Source organism: Rissa tridactyla, chromosome 8, assembly GCF_028500815.1.
Source record: "Rissa tridactyla isolate bRisTri1 chromosome 8, bRisTri1.patW.cur.20221130, whole genome shotgun sequence".
Taxonomy (NCBI): Eukaryota; Metazoa; Chordata; class Aves; order Charadriiformes; family Laridae; genus Rissa; species Rissa tridactyla.
Window position 1 is genome coordinate 36276126 of NC_071473.1, and position 24453 is coordinate 36300578.

Below are 24453 nucleotides of genomic sequence, written 5' to 3' on the forward strand. Positions count from 1 at the left end.
AAAATAGAATTGTTAATGTTCTGACTCCATTGCTTATCATCCTTGTTGCGGTCTTGCACATTTTTACTTCTTTTAGAGTCATGTTTACTGTGACTTTCAAGCCTTAGAGACATTGTGGTTTTAGTTGCCGTATTTTCACTTTTGCAGTGGACGTACAAATAAAGAGCCATCACTGGTCTACACTGAAACTTATTCTGGCTCTCTATGCAATACTGCGATAAGCTGCTGTCTAGTGGAGCTCTCTGATGCCTCACCAAACTGTCAAAATGTTTTCCAGGAAGCAACTGTTTTCAGTGTTATTCCAGAGTCTATCTGTAACACTAACATTTTGCTTCACTTGGAACAGAATCAGGCAACACAAGTGAGGTTTCAAAGGTTATTACGAGATGCTTCATAAATGATGGCAGAAATAGTAATTTCTCATTGTTATGTACTTGCTCTTTCTTTGAGTCCATATGCTTAAATATTTTTATTTTTCTAGTCTAATTGTCTAGCTATTTATTTGGAAAAAGGTATAAACTTGCTGGTTTACTACTGATTTAGAATTTGAATGCTGGGACTCCTCTTGACATTCTGTGTGAATGGTATCTGTGATTACAGATCTGTGATTACAGAAATGGGGAATTATGACCCGGAGCACTGGTTGAGAACATTCTGTGGCAAAAATTATTATTGTCCAAATAGCTTTGCAAAATTTCAGCTGACTTATGGAATAACACTGCACACCTGATCATGAATTGTTACGGAAGTTTCCCTATTTCACCACCAGTGAAAGCAAACCAGCAGCATTCCCTTCTCCATACAGACCTTTCATTGTAAAGGAAGCAATTAAAAATTTCACTCATAACCACAACTTACTACAATAAGCAGTTCTTCATCTTTCATATATCTGTTCTAAGTCTTTAGGGAGGAATTGCGTTTGATGACACTTAAAGACTCAAACTTTTATAGGCACAGTTACACCCAGGAAACTTGTATGTCTTCACATACAAATGAACCTATGAAACTGCTCCTGACCATGGGACTGGGTGCAGAACCCACTTTCATCAGAAAGACATCGTGGTACCTCACTCCATAGGTGTTATATTAACTGACAGGAATCCAGGCAGTGGCCTCCAGGTGAAGGCAATTAAGCTATCCTGCCAGATCTGGAATGTCTTGGGAGCAATTCGGTGACTAGTTATAAAGGAAGGAAGGAAGGAATGTGTCCTGCTTTTCCTTGTTGGGGCTTGCTACCACCCTAGGGACAAGGGAACTGTTTGTTTTCCTCCTGGAGAGGAGGAAAAAAAAAAAAAAGAAAGTTTTATGTTGCGTCTGAAGCAGGTGATCTGAGCAGCTTAACCCTTCTTACTGAATCTGATATATTCAGCAGCATTGCTTTTCACAGCTTTTCTTTTTTTTTTTTAAATTGTATCAATGCAAAGCAGGAAAATTCTGATCTACTGTACCACCTGCCTGTAAGCTTCTCTGTCCACACTGCAGGCTGCAGGGAATCAGTGCTCACTACTGGAATTTAAAAGACAAACAAACACACAAACAAAAAAACCACCAACAGAACATCACCAACTGTTTCTGTTATGAGTCGCTAGTGCATAGGCAGTGATACAAGTCCAGAGCAGTAGCAGGTTCTCCCATGTTTGGTAACCCTGCTACACACTGAAATTTGAAAATAGAACTTCACCAAAAGGGGGGGGGCAGAAGTCAATGGAATTCTAACTACAGCCCTGTGCACTCTGGCACCATGGTAAACTACACAGAGCATACACAAATACACTATAATGCCTTTTGAAAACGTCCTCACGTGGTCATTTTGATGTTTGAGATCATACACTGCTGCTATTTTGTTCTCCTTTCAGATTTGTTTAGGTCATTGCACAATGGCATTGGTGGAGGAGCCGTTCCTGCAACTTGTTCCGATAGAGCCTGTCTTCACCGAACAGGTTTTGTGGCAGGAGCCAGATTCAGAACCCCAGACTGAATCTCGGGACAGTAGCTGTGGCTCTCAGATGTCAGATCTCGGAGGGGAGGGAAGAATAATTCTTCACAGTGTCTGTTTGTAAAGCTGGGAACTCCCTGCTACAGGATGTTGTGTTTGCTAAACGTTTAGTTTGAGGAGAGGACTACAGAAGTTCATGGGAGAGGAATTCACCAAAAATTACTAGATATACAGAAATCATGTTTGGCTCAGGGAGTTTCTCAGCTGCAAACAGCTGGGAGCTCAGGAAAAGTGTTATAAATTCCTGTCCAGTGTTCCGTATCTTCCTTGAGCATCCATTCATGGCTATTATGAGAACCAGCATACTGGTCTTACTGGATTCTTGGTCTTAACCGGCCTGGTCATTCTTATTTTGAAGTATTACCTATTTCCAGTTCCAGAGTTCCTTCTACATAAATTTTATATTCTCATGTTAGGTTTCTATTGCTGAAAAATTCTTACTTAAGAGATAAAGTACCAGAGATTATAAAAAGCCTTATACTACTGAGATTAATCCACAGCTGAGTAAATTTCCTACATTAATACCTTTACTTGGAGTCTTTACATCGCACATTTGGATTCTGGCAGGTTATGAGAAGGACCTTATCTTTAATGATGGTATTTCACTATTATATACTCGCTACACTGTGAGAAACTATGTTATTTTTTTAAAAAAATCATACGGTACCACCCCTTTAGATATGCAAGTAAAAAGAAAAATATGGATATCAATTACTAATCTCCTTTTGAGGCGTTAGCTGTATATACACATTTATATTCTGAGAGCACTGATATACACACACTGGAGACAAGATAGCTGTTGCTGCCACAATACATGTACACACGTGACCATAAAAAATAGTACATATTTCACCCTTTTACTTCCTTTCCAACTTCTCACGTCAGAGAAAATTCTTGTTTCTCTGTCTGATTTTGACCAGTGTTGTTCATTTTCTACATATCTCCTACCTTTGAAGTCCTTTAATATTATCTTTGAGGATTTTCTCTTAGATTCCCAGCTTCCAGCCCTTGCAATAGCAGTCCCTGACATACCTTTTGATGTTTTTGTAGGTCACTGACACACAGCTCTTACCTGCCAGCAGACTTCAAAGCCTGTAATGTTTGGCGGCCAAGCCTGTCTCAGATTTTTTTTTTTTCCCATTGGTTGGAAGAAGTTACTGAAATTAGATGGCAAATTCTCCATCAGCACTGGAGTCACATTCCTACGCTAAAGAAGATTGCCAGTGTTGCTTTCTCGATTATGTGCTGCTTCATGGCTAAATCTGGAATTGGAGGCTGGCTGTCTGAAGAGGATGGTCTCCAAAGCCGCTCCACAAAACAGTATCAGGGCAGCAAGGAAGGAACCAGCCCAGGTTTGTGGCCTGCCCTCAGTAAAGACCTCTGGTTCTAGGAGAATGGTATTCGCCCCTCCATAGGCTTGTACCTACTCAGACCCCTCTTCCCAGAGCAGCTACCAGCAGCATCTGCCAAAGCAAAAGGGCTTGATGTCCCCTTGACCCAACACGTAATCTAAATCTCCTCACAGAGGCATCCCGTGCTATGTAGGGACCACTGTCTTTCAGAATCATGGGGGGAGCTGGGATACTTACAGGGAATCCCCACATGTTCCTGCCAAGACCAGTTAATTCACAGGAGAAAGCCGAGGAGTGTCTCCAGGCAGAGCGCGTTCTGCCATAGCGCAGGTGGCGTCAGTGGCCTTTCCATTCACTGGATTTGCAAACCTGTCAACTGGGATTTCTCATTCATGCTGTTATCAAACACAGTTCCATCCTGATAAGGTGCCAGTGAACCAGGCATAACTTGGACATAAACAATCGGGGCTTGGGTTATTTATTTAATGATGCAGTTTTCTATTTATATATAATCAGATATTTCATTAGGGCTACAGATTTATAAAATAATATCCGCTGAAACTAAACTCCTTTTTAATAGCTATCAGTAAGTGCAAGCCACATGGCTTTTGTCAGAATAAAATTGTTAAAATATTGTGGGTTTTTAAAGTAGTGAGTTGTACTCTGTATTTTTATGTCATGTGTATAACCAAAAGTAATAGAGCTTTACACACTTACTTTGTTGACCTTTAACCATAAGTATCACGTTGGATTATTCTGCCTAGGTGAGATGACGGAAATAGATCGATTCTATTAGCTTGTCACTCAATCCTTCTGTGATCGGTTTCGTATTTCAAAATACATACTGCTCTTTCAAAATACATACAGCAATTTTATTTTCTCACATTTATATATCTGCATGAAATAATAATAGTCCTGATTTTGTACATATTATTCAGTAAGTAGTTTCTCAAAGAGCAGAAAACCTGGCTTCCATCACACAAGAAAATTATAAATAATAATAACTAACATATGTCATTTAAACCAAGGCCAGAGTCTGTTCTCACATCTGTTATTCAAATCTTATATTACAATAGCATCTGCTGTCTTGTACCTAATCAGATGCATCATTACTATTTAAAGCAAAAACAGGAAACAAAACAAAACAGACAAACTACTGTTGGTGTCGGATTAGCAACTTTTGGGCCAAGTCCAGTGAGAGGCTGATGGGCTACAACACTTGGTGTCCCAGCCCGTAGCCTGCAGGGAATCCTGCGTTAGGCACCGACACTCCCTATATTGTGAATAGGAAGATTTCGGAGCCTTGTTGTAGGACAGCTGAACAACCTGTGTGTGCCCTGAGCAAAGAGCCATTAAGGTCTGCAGGAAACCCCCTTCAGGAATTTAGGTGCTGCACTTCAGCTGCAGGAAGGTTCACAGCTGAGATCAGCTCAGGAATTGTCCCTTGGGATCAGGCATCTTTAGCCGTTTCATCAGAAACTGGATAGAGTTCACCATTTTTTTTATTACAGTAGTTCAGGGTTTAGCATACTCAAAGATATTTAAGAGGCGTTCAGTAACTTTCTCACCGTTAAAGGGCCCATATACCTGTATCTTTTCTACTTGCATTTATTTATACTGGATCTGTTCACACAGACAAGTCTCACAACTGCATCAAAGATGTTTCTTTTCTCTGCTTGTAATTATATCACTTGAGTGAAGATCCAATACTTTGAAAGAAAGGAAATACTGATGGGTGGAAAGGCTCAGTCCCTGGCCCACTGTGGAGTGTTAATCACATAAAATGATAATGTTAAGAGTAGTGAGTCCTCTCCCAGAAGCTTTCTCTGAAGCTCATAGTCATGATCAAGAGACATTCATAACCATCATTGACAGAAGCGAGCACGGTTTTTTAGATGACAAACACCACTGACAAATCGTGTAAACTGTTATGCAGGGCTAGGAGTAGAGCCCTCTCCCGAGGCTCACCTTTGTTGCTAATTAGTTATATGCTACAGAATTCTCACGACAATATTGCCTCAAGTTATTGATCTGAATTCACAAACACCAAAAGAGACAGGAAACAGCGCCATACATTCAAAACCTATGAAAGATGGTAGTCACTTTAGTAACTTCATTAATATTACATTCTCTAGCATTTATACTCACCAGTGTTCAGTAAACTGGGATGTCATTTTAAAAGACCTAAATTAATACAGATGATTAAGACTACTGTATTAAAAAGCAGACTGTAATACTACATTTGGTAAGAAGATGTTAGAAAGAACTTGACTGAAATATTCAAGTTATAAAGTCCTGGATGAAAATTGCTGAATGAGCTCCTTGCACAAAAAATACTTGCTCGAGTAATGTGACCAGCATACAAAATTCAGTAAAACTTCAGCTCAGCCATACGTATTATTTGGATTCTATTTTCCTGGTCTTGGTAATATTGTGGCCAGATGCTGCCTCTGTAGTTAGAAAGCAGAATAATCAGATCTACTTCAGCATAGATCTTAATTATCTATGAGCTATATAGTAAGAGTAAACTATACCTTGCTCTGTAACGATGAGAATAACCTGTATTTTCTAGTCCTTTGGTCTTGAAGTACCAAATATCGGCCATTACTCATGCACAGGAGAAGGCAGTTCATCACCTTTCCTCACTCTGTATCTGAGCAGTCCCCTAGCCACAGTTCAGATATGCTGTTGTAACAGCGCACATAAGTCACTGTGATTCAAATTCACCATGATTAGTGATTGTCCTTACTAATTGTCCTTACTAGCTGGTATCAGCCACCTTCTTTCTTTGACTACACCCATTAAACAAGGTTCACTTACACTCTTACGAGAGAATATCTATACTGAGAATAACATCTTGCTAGGAATGCAGTATAAGGCAGGCTTTTCACCTATATAATTGCAAACAGATAGGAATAGTTTTGGATTGACTTTTTTTTTATTTTTTCCTCCTGAGGCGGGGAAAAAAAAAACAACCAAAAACCAGAAAGCATATATCATTGTGTCTGAAACAGATATATTGGCATAAAAACTGAATATGAAACAGTTTCTTCCTGCACAAGCTGTACAACAGCTGAGGTATCAATGGTACTGATCTTTAGCTGAATCCCTCTTTTATTTGTCTAGGCTCCAACATAAAAATATGATCCCTGGCAACAAAACTGCATATGGAAGCCAAACAGAGTCTGTGAGACTAGCACAGAAAATCTTAAGCCACAGTGAGAAAAATTATTCCGGCTTCACCTAAAACAGGTTGTGAAGTTGCATGTCCCCACCCCATCACAAACTGTTACGCTCAGGTTTGCCAGCAGCAAGGCAAGCCATACTCGCTCTCAGCAAAATAATCCCAGCGAACTGCAAGGCCTTTAAACGTAGAGGTTCTTCCGACCTGGATCATTTTGTCAAGACTGGATTTGGACAATCGTGCCACAACACCAGAGGCAGGAGAAGGAAGGAAGAGGCAAAAGCATAGACATGGAAGAGAAAACCACCTAATCACTTAAAAATCACTTAATATAGTGCATTGGATTGCTACATAAGGACCTTACCTGCTCTTCCAACCTGGAATACGCTCTTCTCTCTGGCAAAGAAGTATTTTTAACTTACACTCCATTTTTCTCTAACAATGGTTATGAAACTATGGAGAATTAGGGGTTTTATTTGCTACACTTGAATTGACTTACTGTTGTGTTCGTAATTATGCAAATGGAGGGGAAGGAAAAGTTTCTAGCCATGCTTTTTTGTTGTTGTTGTTTTCATATGATTTATCAAACACTTAAGCTACTAAAAACTGTCAAGAACATATAAAGGAATTTTCGCTTTGTAGCTGAGAGCAGCAATGGTCAGTGCTTTCAGCAGGATTTTGGCATGCTCCAAAACAGGGAGGAAGAAACCCAGGGCCAGCAGGAGCCTCCGCAGCACCCTGCGGGCCTGGTGTCAGGAGGACTCTCAGAAACCGGGTAGTGCTGCCTCTGTATCTTATAATCTACTTCCAACCCTTAATTCAAAACACAAAGCCAACAAGAGCTACACCGCAGCCCCCTTCTCCTGCAAGGCAGACCCAGCCCCGACAGCGTCGTTCCCCAGCCCTCCCTGGGCTGGCAGGCAGGACCCAGGGCACATCAAACCACCAGCCCGCCTGACAGCCCTTGGCAACATACCACCTACAAGCAGTTCCCAGCCAAGCCTCCTGTTCCCTGCAGAAACAGCCTGTTTCTCTGCTAACCCTTAATTGTTGGGCTTTCTCTCCCTTAAATCCAGCTGGTACCGGTACAGCAGGTGGGGCTAACTGAGCCAGGGTGGTTAGCTTCGGGCCTCCTGGCTCCCAAAGCAGCAGGTCCCTCTGCCGTAATTACTGTTGGTTAATAGTGCGTTTGGCAAGCTGCGAAGGTTCTGGAAGTTGTTTCTTTCGTGCAGTCTTTCCTTTCATTCCTCACCACCCACTGTCCTCCTTGGCAATTGCTAGTTAAGGTGGAAGTTTTTTAAGAAACTGCTTGTTAAAAGTTAGGAAATGGGGTGCCGCCCGTGCCAGTGGCGATGCTTTTCCCTGGAGGATTAGCAAATGGAGTTGTTCTGTGTCCAGTTGCATTTCTCACATCATGCTTCCAGCCTTGCATCATTTTTGAGGAATACTTTATGATGGTATGTAGCTCATCCTGAGCAGGGCAGGACTTTGTATAAAAGGAGACAAATCAGGGAAAGAGTTTTAAATTAGATCGGTTGATATAACCAAAAAGAAAAAGCCAACAAGTTTTGGGGCATGGAGTTTGAGAATAACTGCTGTGCATTAGGCTAAATATCAGATAGATCTTCTGAGAGAAAAAGCAGTCAATAATGGTGAAACAGAGGAGAGATTAGTGGAGAAGAGGACTACTAGCAGGGGGAGAGGCGATTAAGTGATTATCTCCTATAGAAAAGAGAGAGGCCTCATTCATCACCTTAAAAGGCATGGAGGTATTATCTTGAGGGTGAATTGTAATGAGCCATTAAACAAAAAACACGGGTTTTAATTCCTGCTAAAGCTATGAATTTCATTTCCCTTGCTCATCCTTTGGAGTGTTTTGTGGTCTGCCTTGAAGATGAGGACGGAGAAGAGAGAGATGGCTGGTCCCTGGGCGAGAAGCGTGTCTGCAGGAGATGGGGTGTTTGTGTCCTCTACCGGCCGCTCTGCGGGTTCATCCCAGTGCACAGCGGCTGCGGCAGTTTCACCCACGTAGCTCCCCTAAGGGCACTGGCTGAAATGGAGGATGTTCTAGGAAGTGCGGATGAATCTGGGTATCTTGATGGGTTCTCAGGCAGGTGGGTGGCATTTTTATTACAGCCAAAATGGAGATCTCACGGGAGGAAAAAATAAATTCTTTTATAAACCAGCAGTAGATGCAATGGGGCTTGGGGGAACAATTTTCTGAGTTTTCTCAGACTTTATACAAATAATTTTCAGGCTTGAGTTCCAGCTGTTCTTCATTGCCTGTTCATTAAAACTTAAAATGTAGCTGTGGGCAAGGTTTTGTTTTACCAAAAGTGTCACATTATTTCCTTGAACAGGAGCTGAGTCTTGAACCATTTTCTGATACACAAATGATGTTGGCCTTTTGCAGGAGCCTGCATGTAAGGGTCTTGGAAAGAAATGGTTTATGGAAATGCTTCTGGAGAGCAAAATTCTGCTTACTGGAATGTAAGCAGAAGGTGGAAACTTCTACCAAGTTACCTCTCGAAGTAATTTGTTTAATTCTGTTTACAGTGGTGCTCAGTGTGTGGCTAGAATTGGGTTCCCTTCTCAGCTGCTGCTTCCCTTGCTGACACGGCAGTTAACAATAGTAACAAATACTCAGCTCTGTATTGAACTCTTATTGCTCGCAGTAAGCTATGGACTCATAATTTATGTCTTCAAATTAGTCTAGAATATTTGGCACTTCTGCAGAGACAGTATTTAGAAACTGATTTCTTAACAACTGTCACTTTCCTAGTTCTAGTTACATTAATGCTGCCACCTGGAAATGTTTCTTCGCTAAATAGCAGTGGAAAGCTGCAGTGTAGAGCAGCTTTCATCAGGCAGGTTTTTCCTTGGATTTCAAAGGGACTTTTGTGTGAGTAAAGTACTGTTCAACACTGAGCAGGTACTTGGAGTTTACTCCATAGATTTTGGGGTTGCTTTTTTTGTTGTAAAAGAGATGTGCTATAGCTTTTATTTCACTGCATATGCATGCTCTATGGGGGGGGGGGGGGGGGGGAGGGGGAACCCACCAACAAAAAAAAAAAAAAGACCAAAACTCCAAAACCGTTAAAAGAATCACACAAGTGGCTTTTAATGAGTTAGAGATTTCAGTGGCTGCTCACAGGAAAATTCAGCCTTTTTAATGAAAACAAATTTGATTTTGGTGTTTCTTCTTGGAGAATGCATTATTGAGAAACGGTACTATTTTTACTGCCCCAGTCTTTGCTATTTGCCTAATAAGCGATTGTTCATTGAACGAACTGATTGTTTGTTCCAAGCAAACTCTGATAGTTGGATGAAGTGCAAAAAACAAAAAGGTGACTTTAAACAACCTTTCACCTGCTCAACTTCTGTTTCTTCCCTGAAGCCTGCATTAGTGATGCTGTAGGTTATACTTGGCTAAAAAGGGGCATTAGCCCTGTAGAGAAGCAAAGGGTGACCAAAATACAGTGGCTGTCAGACCCTTAATCCTCCTCCCAGTTTATCCACTGCAGGAAAAGTTGCATGCAGTGATGTAGACCTGGCCTGTTATACAAGCCATATTTTCTTGAAGGTAGATCTGTTAGTTCCATTTCTCTTTCATGTAACATTTTCCGAGGCAATTTAGGAGGTAATCAACACTGTGCAGTCTGGGACATGGTTGCAGCTGTTTTGTGCTAGTCTTGATTCAGGGGGAATGCAGAGGACTCTGTATTCAATTTGGCAGCCAAACTGAAAATGGGGAGGAAAAAAAGCTCTGAACAACTGAAATGAAAAAGGACAATTGTTTGTTGTTTTACTTTGAGGAAAACCCAAAACTTCACTTAACATTCACATAATGCGGCAGATGTGGGCTCAAATCCTTTTTTCAAAAGATGTTTGAAGCTAGGCCTCCCACAATGTAGAACACTTTTATGTTTTAAATCAGAAGTGCCTGAAAAAAATATTTCAAAAGCATGAAAACATGTAATTCTAGTGTTTCTACTTTTTGTCACTTTCAGTTTGTCCTCTGGATTTTTTTTTTTTGCAAATAAATGAGTCGCCAAAAGAATTTGCTGAATTCTTCTATAGCTGTAGGTTAGCCTATGTGGGAGCCAAGATGAGAGAGGAGACAGGAGACTAATGCATGGAGGGGCTGAAGCAGGACAAAACCTATTTTTACGTCAGAAACAGTGAAAGGACAAGAGCTGGGTATGTACTTGAAACAGCTTTTATTCTTACTTGTATTTTCTAAAATGTGCCTGGGAATGGTGTAATCATGGCAAGATAAAGCCACTTCTGTTTTCAAAAAAGAGCACCTGTGAGGAAGAGAGAATCGGCAGTAGCTATATGCTTTGCTTTCTAACAAAGGTTTGGCAGACCAAATCGTATCCATGGCTTTGTATTCTAGCTATTGATAAGTATAGGTGGAATTTGTTATCTTTTTTATTGCTATTGGACACTTATCTAATGGTTTCAATGACTTTTCCCACAATAAACCTTTAATACTTTTTGTGATGATGCGATTGTTGATTGTCCTACTTAACTCGCATTCCCTACCATAGTTCCTTGCTTTCACGTTAAATTAGTTTACAACTGTTTACTCTGGCCTGATTTTGACATCTGCTGGATCAATTACCTGAATGATCAAAATCTTTTTGAAGCTCAGGGCATTGTTTTCTTTGTTTACTTTTCTCCATACTTAGAAGATTTGAAGAAGACTGGAATTCGAAATTTACATCACATTTTATTTAGGATTTTTTTAAGGTAAAGAAAAGTTATTGAGCAGCGCTTAACATTGACATTATAAGTAAGTAATGTCACAAATTGTTTTAGTTTGGTTGCTTAGTTTTAGGCTTTATAAATTCCAAAAGAAATGGAATAAAATTCTTCCAATAGAAGAAATTGTGGTATATATGGAGAGGAAGAGTGGACCAAGGAGAAGGTTGGTGCTCTGACACAAAATCCTGAACAGGTGTTGTGCTGCAGTGGCTGGGGAAGGAGGCTGGAGCAAGGATGGGGAATTTCAAGATGTAAAGCCTGAAACTGCTAGGCTTGAGGGACTGGGCTAAGAAAGAGATGCTGAGGGCTTTGATACGTTATAGACAGTATGTTCTATTCCAGACCTTGGGCATCAGATCTAAGATTACTGAATTTAAATGGTCTTTTATTAGTGAGAAATGAAGTGTGGGTTTGTAGTCCTTGCCTCTAGAAGACGGAAAAACTACTGCTGCCATCAGTCACCGCACGCTGATGTAACAAAAGTCTGTGCAGAGGTCTAAAGGTCCTGATGCTGCTGGGAACTATTCGAGTTTCTGTATGATGTTGGAAAACCAGAAATTTGCACCTTCTTTTTCTTCTTAACCAGAAAAGATGTGCACATACTGCACATGCAACTAAATTAAGAAGATAAATTATGCCAAACTTTGGGCTGTCTGGGCAGCTGAATCCACTCCCATTCCGGGGATATAGCCTGGCGCTGTTACATTTTAATTTTGTTACTGCTTTTATTTTCCTCAAGTAGCCAACAGAGCTCATCCAGAAATAAATGCGAGCCGAGTATAGCAGAACGGAAAGCGTGTGTGTGTGTGCACACGGGCACATCTTCCCGATCACCCCGGCCCGTACCGCCACTGCCGGCTGTGCCAGGACTGACGGCTCGGTTCGGGAGCCGAAAGCATGGGAGGCCGAGTACGAGAAACGTGCTCTCCCCTTTCCCGCAGTGTTTTTCTTTCTTGTCGGGTAATTCCTGTTCGCTAAACACCACGTAGCCCGAACGCGGACCCTTCCGAAGCCTGTTTTGGCACAAAAGGGTTATTTCCATGCCGCCTCGCTCACCCCTTTCCCGGGGTACACGCATCCCAAACGCCCGTAGCTCCAGCAGGAAGAGGCACGGGCTGTGACTTGCTCCGGGCCGGCAGCCCCGTGGCCGAGCGGGCGTCGTTTGAGGAGGATGGGGGGGGGGGTAGCGCTGCTGGTACGGCGCTCCTGACGGTCCGGGGGGAGCGGCAGAGCGAATCCTCCCTTCCCGTCTCCCGCCGGCCATTGTTCGCCTTATCGGCCCCATCTCGCCTCTCCGCTCCACGCCCCCCAGCTCGCCCCGGCCCACGCACCGGGCGAGCACTCTCTGCCCGGGCTCACGCCGCTCCCCGGTCCTCGCCGGGGGAGAGGGGCGTGGCCTCCGGGCACCGCCCCTGGGAGGGGCGCGCGCGGAGCCCCGCCCCGCGGCGCGCGGCCGGGCCAACGGCGGGCGGCGGGGCGTGAGGGGGGCGGTGCCGGGAGCAGCGGCGGCGGCGACGACCCCGGGGGCGGTGGCGGCGGCGCGGGCCGCGCTGTGGGGAGGGCGCTCCATGGGCAGTGGGGCGGGAGTGCGCAGGGCCCGCGGCGGCCCGGCTGCTGCCAGCACTCGGCCGCCGCTCTCCGGTAAGGGCTGCCGCCGCCGGGAGGGAAGGTGGGACGCGTCCGCGGCGGGAGGGTGGGAGGCGTCGCCTGTCGCCGGCGGGAGGAGCCGCGGGTGAGCGCGGCGGCGAGTGGCTGGGGGGAGCGGGGCCGGCTGGAGGGGCCCTGCGCCTCTCTTCCGCTCCCGTCGGGTCCCTGGGGCGGGTGTCGCCCCTCGGAGCCCACCTCCCCGCCCGGCGGTGCGCTGGAGCGGTACCGGGCGGGGGGCCGAGAGCCCACCCCCGCCCTGCCCCGCACCTCACGCCGTCTCCCGGCGGCGCCCCTGCGGCCTCTGCCCGCTACCTGCCGCGCCGCCGCTCCCCCTGCGGCCGGGCGGCGGCGGGGAAAGCCCTGGCTGCGGAGGACGTGCGGTCTGGCGGCGGGCGGGCCGCAGGAATGCGCGGCGGGGGCAGGGCGGAGCGCCGACCCCCGCCCGGGGCGCGGGGAGCAGCCCTGCCCTTGGCCGGGGGGCTGGCGGCGGCCCAGCCGCGGGGCCCCTTCGGGAGCGTCTTCTCACCCACCCACCCCACCCCCCCCTTTTTCTTTTTTCCTCCTCCCTACCGGGGAAATTGTGCTGGGAGAGCAAATTTCTGAAATATCTGGCGCTTTATTTTATTTTTTTTTCTCTTTTTTTTCCGTCGGGACTGGCAATGGCTCGCTCTTAACCAGAGCAGTCTGGAGGTGTTTATAGAAAAAAGCTGGTGGACGCTTTTCATTTTCAAAGCCAGAGCCTCCTGAAGAAATATGAAACACTTCTCAGTAATGAAAGGCATGTGTTCTGTGAGGGAAACTTTTCCCCATCTGCCTTGTAACGCAGGAGGAGCAGACGTAAGGGCTAATATTTACGAGGAGAAGGTGGCTGTTGTACTAAACTGTTCAGTTTTGGTTCTGCTGCTACTTTACAGCAAAAGTTTCTTGACGTTTTTCCCGTTCAGAAACGCCTTGTCATCACTTCTATAATTTTCAAAGTGGTGGCATCATTATACTACTTGTTGCTTGTTTGAATAAAAAAAATGCAACATATCTCTAAAATACAGCTTTAAAAGCATGGACTTGCTACAGGAACAGGTCTAACAGATCATGCTACTCTAAAGTTGATTCTGAAGCTGGCCAGACTTAAAAGAAGCATGTCTTTTAAATAATATGAAAATCTCTGTCTTGATATAAATAGATATCACACTTGTTAAAAGGAGAGAAGGTTATGTGGCTTTTTTTCTGTAATTGGAAGGCGGAATTGCAAAGCAGCTTTGTAGCCATGAGAATTACTTGTGGGAACAGAAGAAACTTGCTTAAACATTATGTTTAATGTAAACCTTACTTCAATCTACTTGAGGTGTTTGGAATTGCTTAACTATCTGCATTATTTGTATGGTCTTATGTGTACTCTTATAGGTACTGACTTTAAACAGTAAACAGAAATTAGAGCAGTTAATTTGTGCTAAATTTTGAAGTTTTCTTCCCCCTCCCCCCCCCACCCAGCGCACACTCCCTGGAAGGCCTGCCAGATTAATTACAAAAACAACTGCTTTGACCACGTTTCCTCTGATATTTTTAAATTGCAAAGAGAAATAAAGTAGAAATAATGGAAAAATAATTGAAGGGCATTAGAATAACGCCTGTTGAAATACATAGTGGGAGTGTTCAAAATGTTAAAGGTGCTACTTCTTTAGTTGGTCTAACCCAATACAAACATATGTAGGATAACCTGTTTCAACCTGCATTTTTAGATCATAATAACTTATTTTTAGCTAAAAAATTGTTGAATTTGAGGCTTTGCTACAGATATGTCTGCAATCCACGTTAACTTTTTAGCTGTCGTGTTCAAATTTGTGAGGTTTTTTCTGTAGTTTTTATCATATAGTGTAAACATTGAGATTTTCTCCTCATGTTGAGAGAATAATAGCAGGCATTGTGCAAACTGCTGGAACCATACCTGACTCTGCCACCTGGAGTTTGCTGCTTTGAAATGAATCGCTTAACCTGACATGGGGAAATTTGCAGTAGCATTCAGTTTTTCATAAATGAGAGGAATGCAGGTAGTTCCTTAGTTATACCAATATAAGTTGTGCATTTTTATGGTGGAACTTTTAATGTAATAAAGCAGAGCAACACCTTTCAAGATGACTGCACTGAGACTTGCAGATAAATTTTGATACTAAAACGTTTTTAAATCTCTTCACTATTCTATGTCTTCCCTTTGATTGCCTTTCATATTAAAAGATAGCAGGCTGAAAAGCCTACATAACTTCTTTCAGGATGTTTTCCTTTCTGAGACAAACTGTGATAGGCCACGGTTTCTTGCTCAGCACACTCTACACAAAGACTGTGCCTATCAGATCAAGGCTGTCTATTACCTTAAAAGACAGGATGCTGAATACAGCTTGGTGGTTGATGCAACCGGGGATGTTGCTTATGGTCTATATCAACTCAAGTGCTTTTGCAGTTTTATTTAGTTGCAGTAACGTTTTATGGTAAAGCCAGGTCTCAGGGTTGATTCTTAAGATTTCCAGAACAAATATTCAGGGAAGAAACTTTTCTCATGAAATAATCATGCATCATAAGTAACTTTTGAAATAATTACTGCATACCGTTGGTTTTTGTGCAACACCGTGTATCTGTACAAATGAAAATAACTTCAGACAGTCAAAACCCTTTATGAGGGTCCAGCCTGGAGCGAGTCCAGCGTAGGGCAACCAAGATGATTATGGGACTGGAGCACCTCCCTTATGAGGAAAGGCTGAAAGAGCTGGGACTCTTTAGCCTGGAGAAGAGAAGGTTGAGGGGGGACCTGATTAATGTTTACAAGTACCTAAAGGGTGGGTTTAAGGAGGACGGAGCCAGGCTCTTTTCAATGGTTCCCAGTGACAGGACAAGGGGCAATGGGCACAAGCTAGAACATAGGAAGTTCCGTTCAAATACACGGAAAAACTTCTTTACAGTGAGGGTGACAGAGCACTGGAACAGGCTGCCCAGGGAGGTTGTGGAGTCCCCTTCTCTGGAGATTTTCAAGACCCGCCTGGATGCAGCCCTGAGGGATGTGGTTTAGGCAATCCTGCTCTAGCAGGGGAGTTGGACTAGATGATCTCTAGAGGTCCCTTCCAACTCTGAAGATTCCGTGATTCCGTGATAATACTTCAGTTAAGCATTGTCATGTAAAGCAGTATCATCTTGAAAGAAGTTTTGGATCTTGTCAGTACGAAAGTATTACTTCACATATATTTCTATACTAATCAGCATTCTTCCTTCTCCTCCACCTTCTCCCCCCCCCCCCCCTAATTTTTAAGGATTTCATCTTTGGCTTGTCAAATGGACGTTAAGCGACACTGAGTGTTAACCACGAGAGCTCTATAAGCACAGCGGCTGCTGGGATGTTGCGACAGAACGGTGGAAGTAACAAGCGTGGTTTGGGATTAGCCCGACTGTCTACCTCCAACTTCTTCACCATCTCTAATTCAGGAAATTGGGGAATGGGGCGCAGCACCAAGAGCAGCTCTTTGAGCAGCATTAGCTCCAACTCTGACTGCTATGATAATCCTGTTGTGGATCCAGAATATATCATGCAACTGGTGAATGATGTCAGAAAGTTTGCGGATGTGCTACTGTATTTGAAGGAAGCCATTCTCTCCGAAGGTGTGTCAGTTGTTCTTTATTCTTGATTCTTAGATTTTCTGAAACTCTCACAACTCCATTCATATGTTTTTACCTAGTCTTTACTGTGGTTATTCCCCCTTGCCATTTACCTTCCCCCTTTATCCTCCCTTCCCCCAGCACGATGATTACGGGAAATGGTGGTTGTTAGTTTGGGTTATGTATTTCCTCATCAGAATACTGTGCAATCTGTTTCATAATCATAACAAGGGAAAAGAGGCTTTTAGCAGGCTGTCTAGGCTGATGCTAAAAGTTAGCAAGACCATCAACTGATTAGTTTTTTAACCACCTGAATGTTTTTTGTAATTCCAGATAATTCTGTTATTATTTTGGTGATGATTCAGTTTTCTAGACTCGTTTGGTTTTTGAGTCTTATACGCTAGTAGCTTGAGTTTTAAGGTAGAATGTAACTGTCTGCACTTTTTTCCTCTACAAGATAAGTATTTACCATCTTCTGCCAGCAGGTGGAAACTGCAAAGTTTCTTACTTACAAGGAATGAGAATTATTATGCGTTCCTGTTCCTTTAGGGAAATGGTATTAGTCCATTTTTGGTCATCAGCAGGAAAGCTTTTATCTACCTTCTACAGAAATGTTATCATGTTAATAGCTGAAAATGACGTGCGGAGCAGTTTTGTATAAGTTGTCCTGAGCGTTGAGTATTTGCAGTCACCCTCTGTTTCAAGTGAGTTTGCACATGGCTGAAATAGCTCTGCCAAAAGGTGTGAACAAATCTTAACAGAGAAATAATTTGATACTAGTGATCAATTCATGTCAACAGTGTTTCTGCTGAGCATGCAGGATGAGTGGAGTTATTTGTGAGGTGGGGTGTCTGGTGCCTACTGACACTGAAATGGGCATCCTGTAGGAAAGGGCAGCCAAAATACTGAAGTGTTCCAGTTGCCATGCAGCAGTTGTTAGTTAACATACAGTTTAAAATTTTGGGTTCAGAAGATCCAAAAAAACTAACATGGAAGACAGGAGCTGTCATCTTGTTTTATATTACTTTGTGGAATTAATTTGTGAAACAGTGTTGTCCATTTAAAGGATTGTTAATTTATAAAGGAAAGATGTTTCTTTTCCATGGTTAGGAGTGTTCTTTTTGACCTCTGTCCCCAAAATCTCATAATGTAGTGAGCTCTGTAATACTGGGCTTGCTTACTGCTGGCTGAAGACAACGTACCGGAAGCTACATAATTTGGATTGCATTTCTCCATCTTATTTATCTTTGGAAATGTTTACAGTTGTCTGTCCAAAAATTAACAAAAACTTACTAAGGTGATTGAACAGACTTCTTACACATAAAATTCTGGCTCATAATGCTTGCAGCTTACCACCACCCTGAAATGAATTACATGAATTATTCCAAGGTGGAATCAGTTGCAGGGACAGAAAATTAATTTCTTCCTTTTTGGACAGCATTAATTTACTGACTTGATGTAGATTTTGTTGAATAGTAAAACTTTACTCTAAAGTTTATGAAATAAGAACTAAAAATAAATTCTGCTACTAGCTACAGAAAAAAAAAAAAGATTATTTTGATGTGTATATGCTGCATGCATCTTTGAGCAGTTCAGAAGTGGCATAGGTAAGTGGTGCAATAGGGTTCCATCAATGGGCATTGTATTTGCCTGGTAAGCATTCCTAGATCTGCTGTAGGTCTTTCAGCCTCTAACCACTATTCCCTAAGGTAACTTCTACATCTACTGTTTGTTGTAGTATCACCACTTTGGCAGATTTGTCTAAAAAGTCCTTTCTATGCCCGGTAACTTTGCTCTTGGCCATGTGTGGCCCTGTTCGTCAGTGCTGGCCGTTCCACTGCTGGGGTCTGCATCAGTAGACATCACTGATTTCAGTGGGTGCATGCCTTGAATTTTCATACTGACTGGTTTTATTCCCTGCTTGTGTTATCTGAGCTGCCTTGGAAGAGCCTAGCAGTTATTCACCCATGGTTCACTTAACATTCTCCTGATGTAGTGATACTATCTTGGATGAAAAATCTAAGCTATTTTGGATTATAACATGTATTCGTGTCTGAACTAGATCATAAGTGCCTTTGGATTATAGACTTGTAATGTGTTTTGTACAGTACCAATGCAAGTCGATATATAACATGAAGAATAAATTGAGATCTTTTTAAGGGGAGGGTGTTATATAACTCATATTTTCTGTAGATTTCAAGGGTATTTCTCTTGGCATTACTTATACTAATATAATGTAATTTCTTACAGTAGTCTTATTGTCATAATGCTGAATAAATTTTGGATATTACTTTTCAACAAAGGTAAACCCAGCATTGTAACTTACTTTGATTATTTTCAGACTCTCACCCAACAATGTTTGTTGTATAAACTGAAGTCTAAAAAACTTGGAATCTCCTTGCTGGCAACATGTAGGAAACTTGTTTCTTAATGATACTTCACATAAAAAACAAAACACTTCCACCCCACCCCTCCAAAAAAATCCCCAAACCCACAGACAAAAACCCCTCTGAATATATAGTTTTTTCAACTGTAGAGTTGAAAAGATTGTCAGCTGTTTGGACATAAGGGAGTTGCAGTTGCCTCTTGTGTTGAGTGAAATACCATGTGTTCCATACACTTCAGTTCTTGCTGTCTTTTTTTAAATTCCCTCTTGAATCTAGGCATTGTACTCACTGGATGTAACAATCTGTTATTAGCGATCCCACTTGAGGCAAAGGATCAAGATACTTCATGAATGTCTTCATTAAAGAAGATGTCTGGGCATTTTTTGAACCTAGGTCAATGAATCCAGTGCTGTTTCACAAGAAATTTATTTGATTCTACTTGATGACAGGCTGAACCTGTGGCGGTTGAACTGCTCAAACAGTGCATCAGTCTGTTGGTCAAGTCTTCAGTTAAATTTCCAGATGAGGAAGATTGTGTCATATGGCTGATATTAGTAAGGATAGTTATGTTGTCATCATGTCTTTGTGTTTGAACTGAAACGTCTTCATTTGTAGCATTTGTACTTTATGAGGTCAGAGATAACTGAAATATATTGAGGAGGTTCAAAATAAGTCAATCTCCTTTCTGATAAGAAGGAAATAAGAACAGTTCCTCAGAAATCCCTGCCTGGAAGGCCAAAGTTGAAAGTATGTGTTGAATTAATACCTAGAAGACTCAGGTCATTACCTGCAATCTGTGCTACTTGTAAGAATGTTTATTTTTGTTTTATTGATGGCATTCCATGTTTTTGAGGTACCCCTGGTTTAGTAGTTCTTTCAGTTTTAATGTACATCCTAAGTACAAACTGTTAAGACATAATGGCTTGAAAGGTGGTGAGTTTTCTCTTTCTGTTTTGAGTTCTGGTAGTAACTTTTCAGCTATTGGTTGGGAGTGTGAGAACCTAATTGTTGCCTTCAGCTTACACCTGTCTTTGAAAAGGCAGGACGTACAGTGAAGAACAATCTAAAGGCTGGAGATATCTGTGATCTTCGGAAGTGGTGGCACTCCAGAAGAGAAGTAACCTTCCACGGTAGAGAATGGTTTAGGAACTGAGAAGTTGTTTACCTCCCACAGAAACCTGCTGAGGGCTTAAGAGCCTGACCACAGTATTGAAAATGCTTAAGAATTTGAAATGTGTGAGGTATACTTAAGGTAAATCCTGTAACTTGAAGAGGTTAATTCTTGTTCCAAAGCATGGGTTTAATGTGTCTGCAAGTAAGTGCTGTTGAATTTTGAGGCTGGGTGACTTCTACATGCATAATATGTTATTTTGGAGAATAGAAGATGTGGGGTAATTGCTATGTACTGTCCAGTCTTTTCAAAATGTAAGGATGCCTGTAGCTCATAGAAGCTGTATAGAAAGCATGTAAGCTGCTTTTTGGGACAAAACATGCAGGACCTACCTCTTAAAAAATTACATTAGAGAATTTATTGGTTCAAAATTACTATTGCTTATTGCATAGATATGTGAAGTTGAGAATCTATTTAAGAATAGGTATTTATGTATGAGATTGGTGACGCTACACTCTGTGCTGTTACTGTATATAATAAAGTCCACTGTTGCTTTGAGCAAATGATGCCACTGTGTGGTCTTTACTCAAATAAGATTCTTTTACTCATGTTTAAAAGGACCACACAAAAGAATGTTTAGGACAGTCTGCGTTCCTAATTAGAAGATATTTTAATAAGTGTTTCACTTTTAAACAGTAAATAGTAGCTTTTACTTGTATCACATCAGAGACGGGGGAAACATTCCTGTTTCCCTAGTCTGAAGATAGTTAGCTATGAGTTTTGTGACATCTGCTATTTATTTTTTTTTAGTGTAATGCATGCTTCATACTGTAAGGTCTGCCCTTGGGACTGTGGGAAACACTGCGTTTCATTATGAATAGCTGTAAGGGTAAAATTTGCATGTGGTTTAAAAGTGCAGGAGTAATTATACTTTAATATATAACCTTGACTGTACTTCAGAAAATATTTTGGAGTTACTGCTTGCTTTATCGCAAACTTTGAAGTCATCTTCAAAGTGTGATATTGTGTGCTTCATGTGGGTAATTCTGCATCCTTTTTATGAGCAAAAACTTTCTTCCTCAAGTTCATCCTATCTTCAACTAATGTAAATTGTAGTTTATTCTAAAATGCTAATGTACCTTTTTTTCCCAGATATCTTAGAAAACAGAATAGCAAGATAAAGCTCTTACTTTCATCACAGATTTCTCTTTGAGGATCAGATTTTGCTGTCTGGTTTCTTAGTGTATGATAAGATTTTATTTATTTATTTTTGAACTGAAGCGGAGGTAAAAATACTGGTGAAGCTGGATGACCTAGTCAGGAATGTCTGCATCCTTTTTATGTTAGCACCAATACTTTCAAAAGGATCAGGAATGCTACCTAACTTGAAACCTATCAGGTCCTTATTTTTGAAGGATAAGATATTCAGCCCAGTGGGACAGTTTTAAAGGTGTGTCAAGTTAAATAGTTTCCTCAAAGTAAGGAACTTGTAATCTCTAGTGACTTTAAAACCTTGTTTTAGCACCACGGAGATTGCTATTAATTGCACGCTACACTAAAAGCCAGAAACTGTCTACTGAATATAGTGCCCGAGGGTCAAAAATGAATGATTTCTCTTCAGCCCTACCAGGCTTGATAATGTGTACTTTTTTAGTACTGTCCATATTTTTAGTATAATTAAGGCACTGTGGTATTTTTAGCATTTGATTTTTATTTCTTTATTTTCTTATAGCGTAAACCATTAATCTCCTTTTTCTGAGGCAGTATTTTTGAAAGTCATTTTGCCCTGTTTTGCTAGGGAAATATGAAGTTCATTAGCTATTGCAGTGAAGATTACAGATTGAAATTATGATAATTTATAATACCAGGTGTAATTTTGCTGGTTGGTCTTTATTCTTATTTTGATGTTTCTCAGTGAAAGGTGCCGTCTTTGATACACCTTAAACTGGATGTATTTACCTAATGACGCCTGATAGTATGAATGCTTGGTAGGTGGGCAAACTGCTCTAAACAAGGATCTGATAAAGTGTTTACCTTTGTTTGTGGCAGTCTCTGGAACTAATGTTTGGGGTCTTTTTTGTTCTGAGGGAAGTTGGACTGATTTCTTTAAAATTTTTATGGAAGATGGTGCTGTTTTTCTGCTTGATAGTATTTTGCGTCCTAAATAAGACCTTTATGAGAGAAGGGAAAGTGAAATGCTGTAAGGGCAGCTAACTTTCAGGGACCGTGAGAACATAGTGATTATCAAATGCGTAAACAATCTGCTTGTGAATTGATTAAATGACCTTCAAGAATCCTTGGGAAAAGGCAGAGGAATTCATGTAAAGTGTAATACATTGTTTTTCTTATTCCATGCAGCGCAAAAAAAAAGGGGGAGAAAACAAACTGCCTAGTAGATAGTAAATCCCATTACAGAAATCACAACATTTGAGGATGTTGACAAATAGTCTGAAGTGGAATTTTAATGTTAGTCGCTTCTAGGATCCACTGAAGGGTTACATACTTGTAATATCTGAAGAATAATTCTGTAACTTATTATTAAAATACAACCTTTTTCGTACTTTGTAGCTCTACTCAAACTTGGTCCACATGGAACTAACTGCATGTTTTAAATGTATCATCCTGTAATACATTGTTCATCCTCTTGCTGAACCAAGTAAGGTGTTAAGAGGTGAACTCTGACAATTTGCTGCTTTGGATTTTATTGTTCCCATAGCAGAGTTGCCAGAATTGACCTTGTGAGCCTCAGTAGCTGGGAAGTCAGGACTAAACCAGGCCGGGGCAGGTGTGAGGCGGATGGAAAGAGTAACTTCTGAAGGCGCTCCTGCAGAAATTGCAGGTTTTGCTTCCCCATCAACAGCTGAATTGATGGTACAGTTCTGTAGCTGTTGAAAATGTAAAAGATGTGTCTAAAATTGTTGTCTTATTGTAAAGAACGTTATTGTTATGTTTAGGGTTCTGTTTCAATCCATGCTAATAGTGTATTTCTACAGCAGCTAAGAGAAGAAACTTAAGTGTGAGCTGCTGTGATCTCACTTCTTCCTGGCACTGGCAGTAGGTCTCTGGTGACTGCATAGCAAGCCAGTTCTGGGGGCAGATCAGTCTGAAAACTAGTCCTAGGAAGAAAGGAACTAGTTTTCAGCCAGATCAGTTCCATGAACTGACTGGCTGTACGGTTATACTGAGTACTAGCAAAAGAGGGAGAAGGTGGCTGGCAAAGGAACCAGTGGCCAGAGGTTAAAATGAACAAGACTGTCAGGGTCTAGGCAGAGTTGGTGAGGAACTCTGCTCTGGCATTACAGCATACGCTGCTAAACCCTGTACCAACTCTTTCATCTCCTCTATTGAATGCTAATTTTGACAGGGGTGTATGAAAGCTGGTGAGGGAGAACAGCAAGCAGAAAATGCCCCTTGTAGATGCCGCCTTAGCTCTGAGATTTTGGCATATTTGAATTTGACAGTAGTCTTTTAAACTTGCCTTCCTAAAACCTGCTTCTTATGTGCAAAGACCTATGTGCTTCTGGTCTTTCTGACCTGGAAATTCCATAGTACACCCTTCCACATATCTCCAAGTAGTAGTCACTTCTAAATATTAGTTCTGTCAATCTGAAATTTAAACTGTTCTTTGACAAATCTAAAATACTCCTTCAAGCTAAGAGATGTAAAGGATGTAAACAAGGATAGGAACAAAGTAAATACTTCCTTAATTTTTTTTTTTAACAAGTAAAATTATTGCTAAGAACTCAAAGCCAATAGTAGTGATTTTTTTAACAGCTTCTGATGTTTTTTATGGCAAAACTCGGAGGAAAAAATATAAGCAGGCCTGTAAACTGCTTCTCTTAGTAGAGCTGTGGGACCACAGCAAGCCATAGACCTCCTGGTCATTTGCCCATGATTCCGTTGTTTTCACTCTGTCCTTTCTTCCTGGTCTCTCTCATGAACAGAAAGCACTGAGATCCCTGGTTGTGAGCCCTGCTCCTGTCCAGTGCTAGATTCCTCAAACCTGAGAAGTTCTGCAAAGGAAGCATAAGTATGATGCACCCGAGAGAACTCTGTTCATGAAAGAACTAGTGAAACTTGAATGAAGGCAAGCCTACAACAATCCAACAAAAAGTAGTTTACAGTTAAAGTTTGTGGGAGACGTGTATAGCTATGGACCGTGCTTTTCCCCAGGAGTGTTACACTTAAGCAGGGAGAGAGAACTTTCCACCTTTCTTGCCCTTTCACTCCAGATCATTCCATGACCTGTTTTGCCCAAGCTGTTTTCTATGAGTCTGCCATCTTGCAGGCTTTTGTTAAGGAGTCTCGGACTTTCAGACGCTGTGACCAGAGCCAGAGGAGCTGGGCATTTCTCCTGCATTTTCTTTTGC

General features: G+C 41.8%; 1 protein-coding gene across 3 annotated transcripts in view; it reads left to right on the plus strand.

The window, feature by feature from the left end:
- Positions 1–12810: 12810 nt before the first annotated feature.
- Positions 12811–24453, plus strand: part of ARHGAP29 (Rho GTPase activating protein 29) — a 54547-nt gene continuing 42904 nt past the window's right edge. For all 3 annotated transcript variants that reach the window (XM_054212455.1, XM_054212454.1, XM_054212453.1), the window contains exons 1-2: positions 12811–12943; positions 16243–16588. In XM_054212455.1, the coding sequence (XP_054068430.1) occupies positions 16327–16588 (262 nt within the window). In that variant the 5' untranslated portion in view covers positions 12811–12943; positions 16243–16326. The remainder of the gene's footprint in view (positions 12944–16242; positions 16589–24453) is intronic.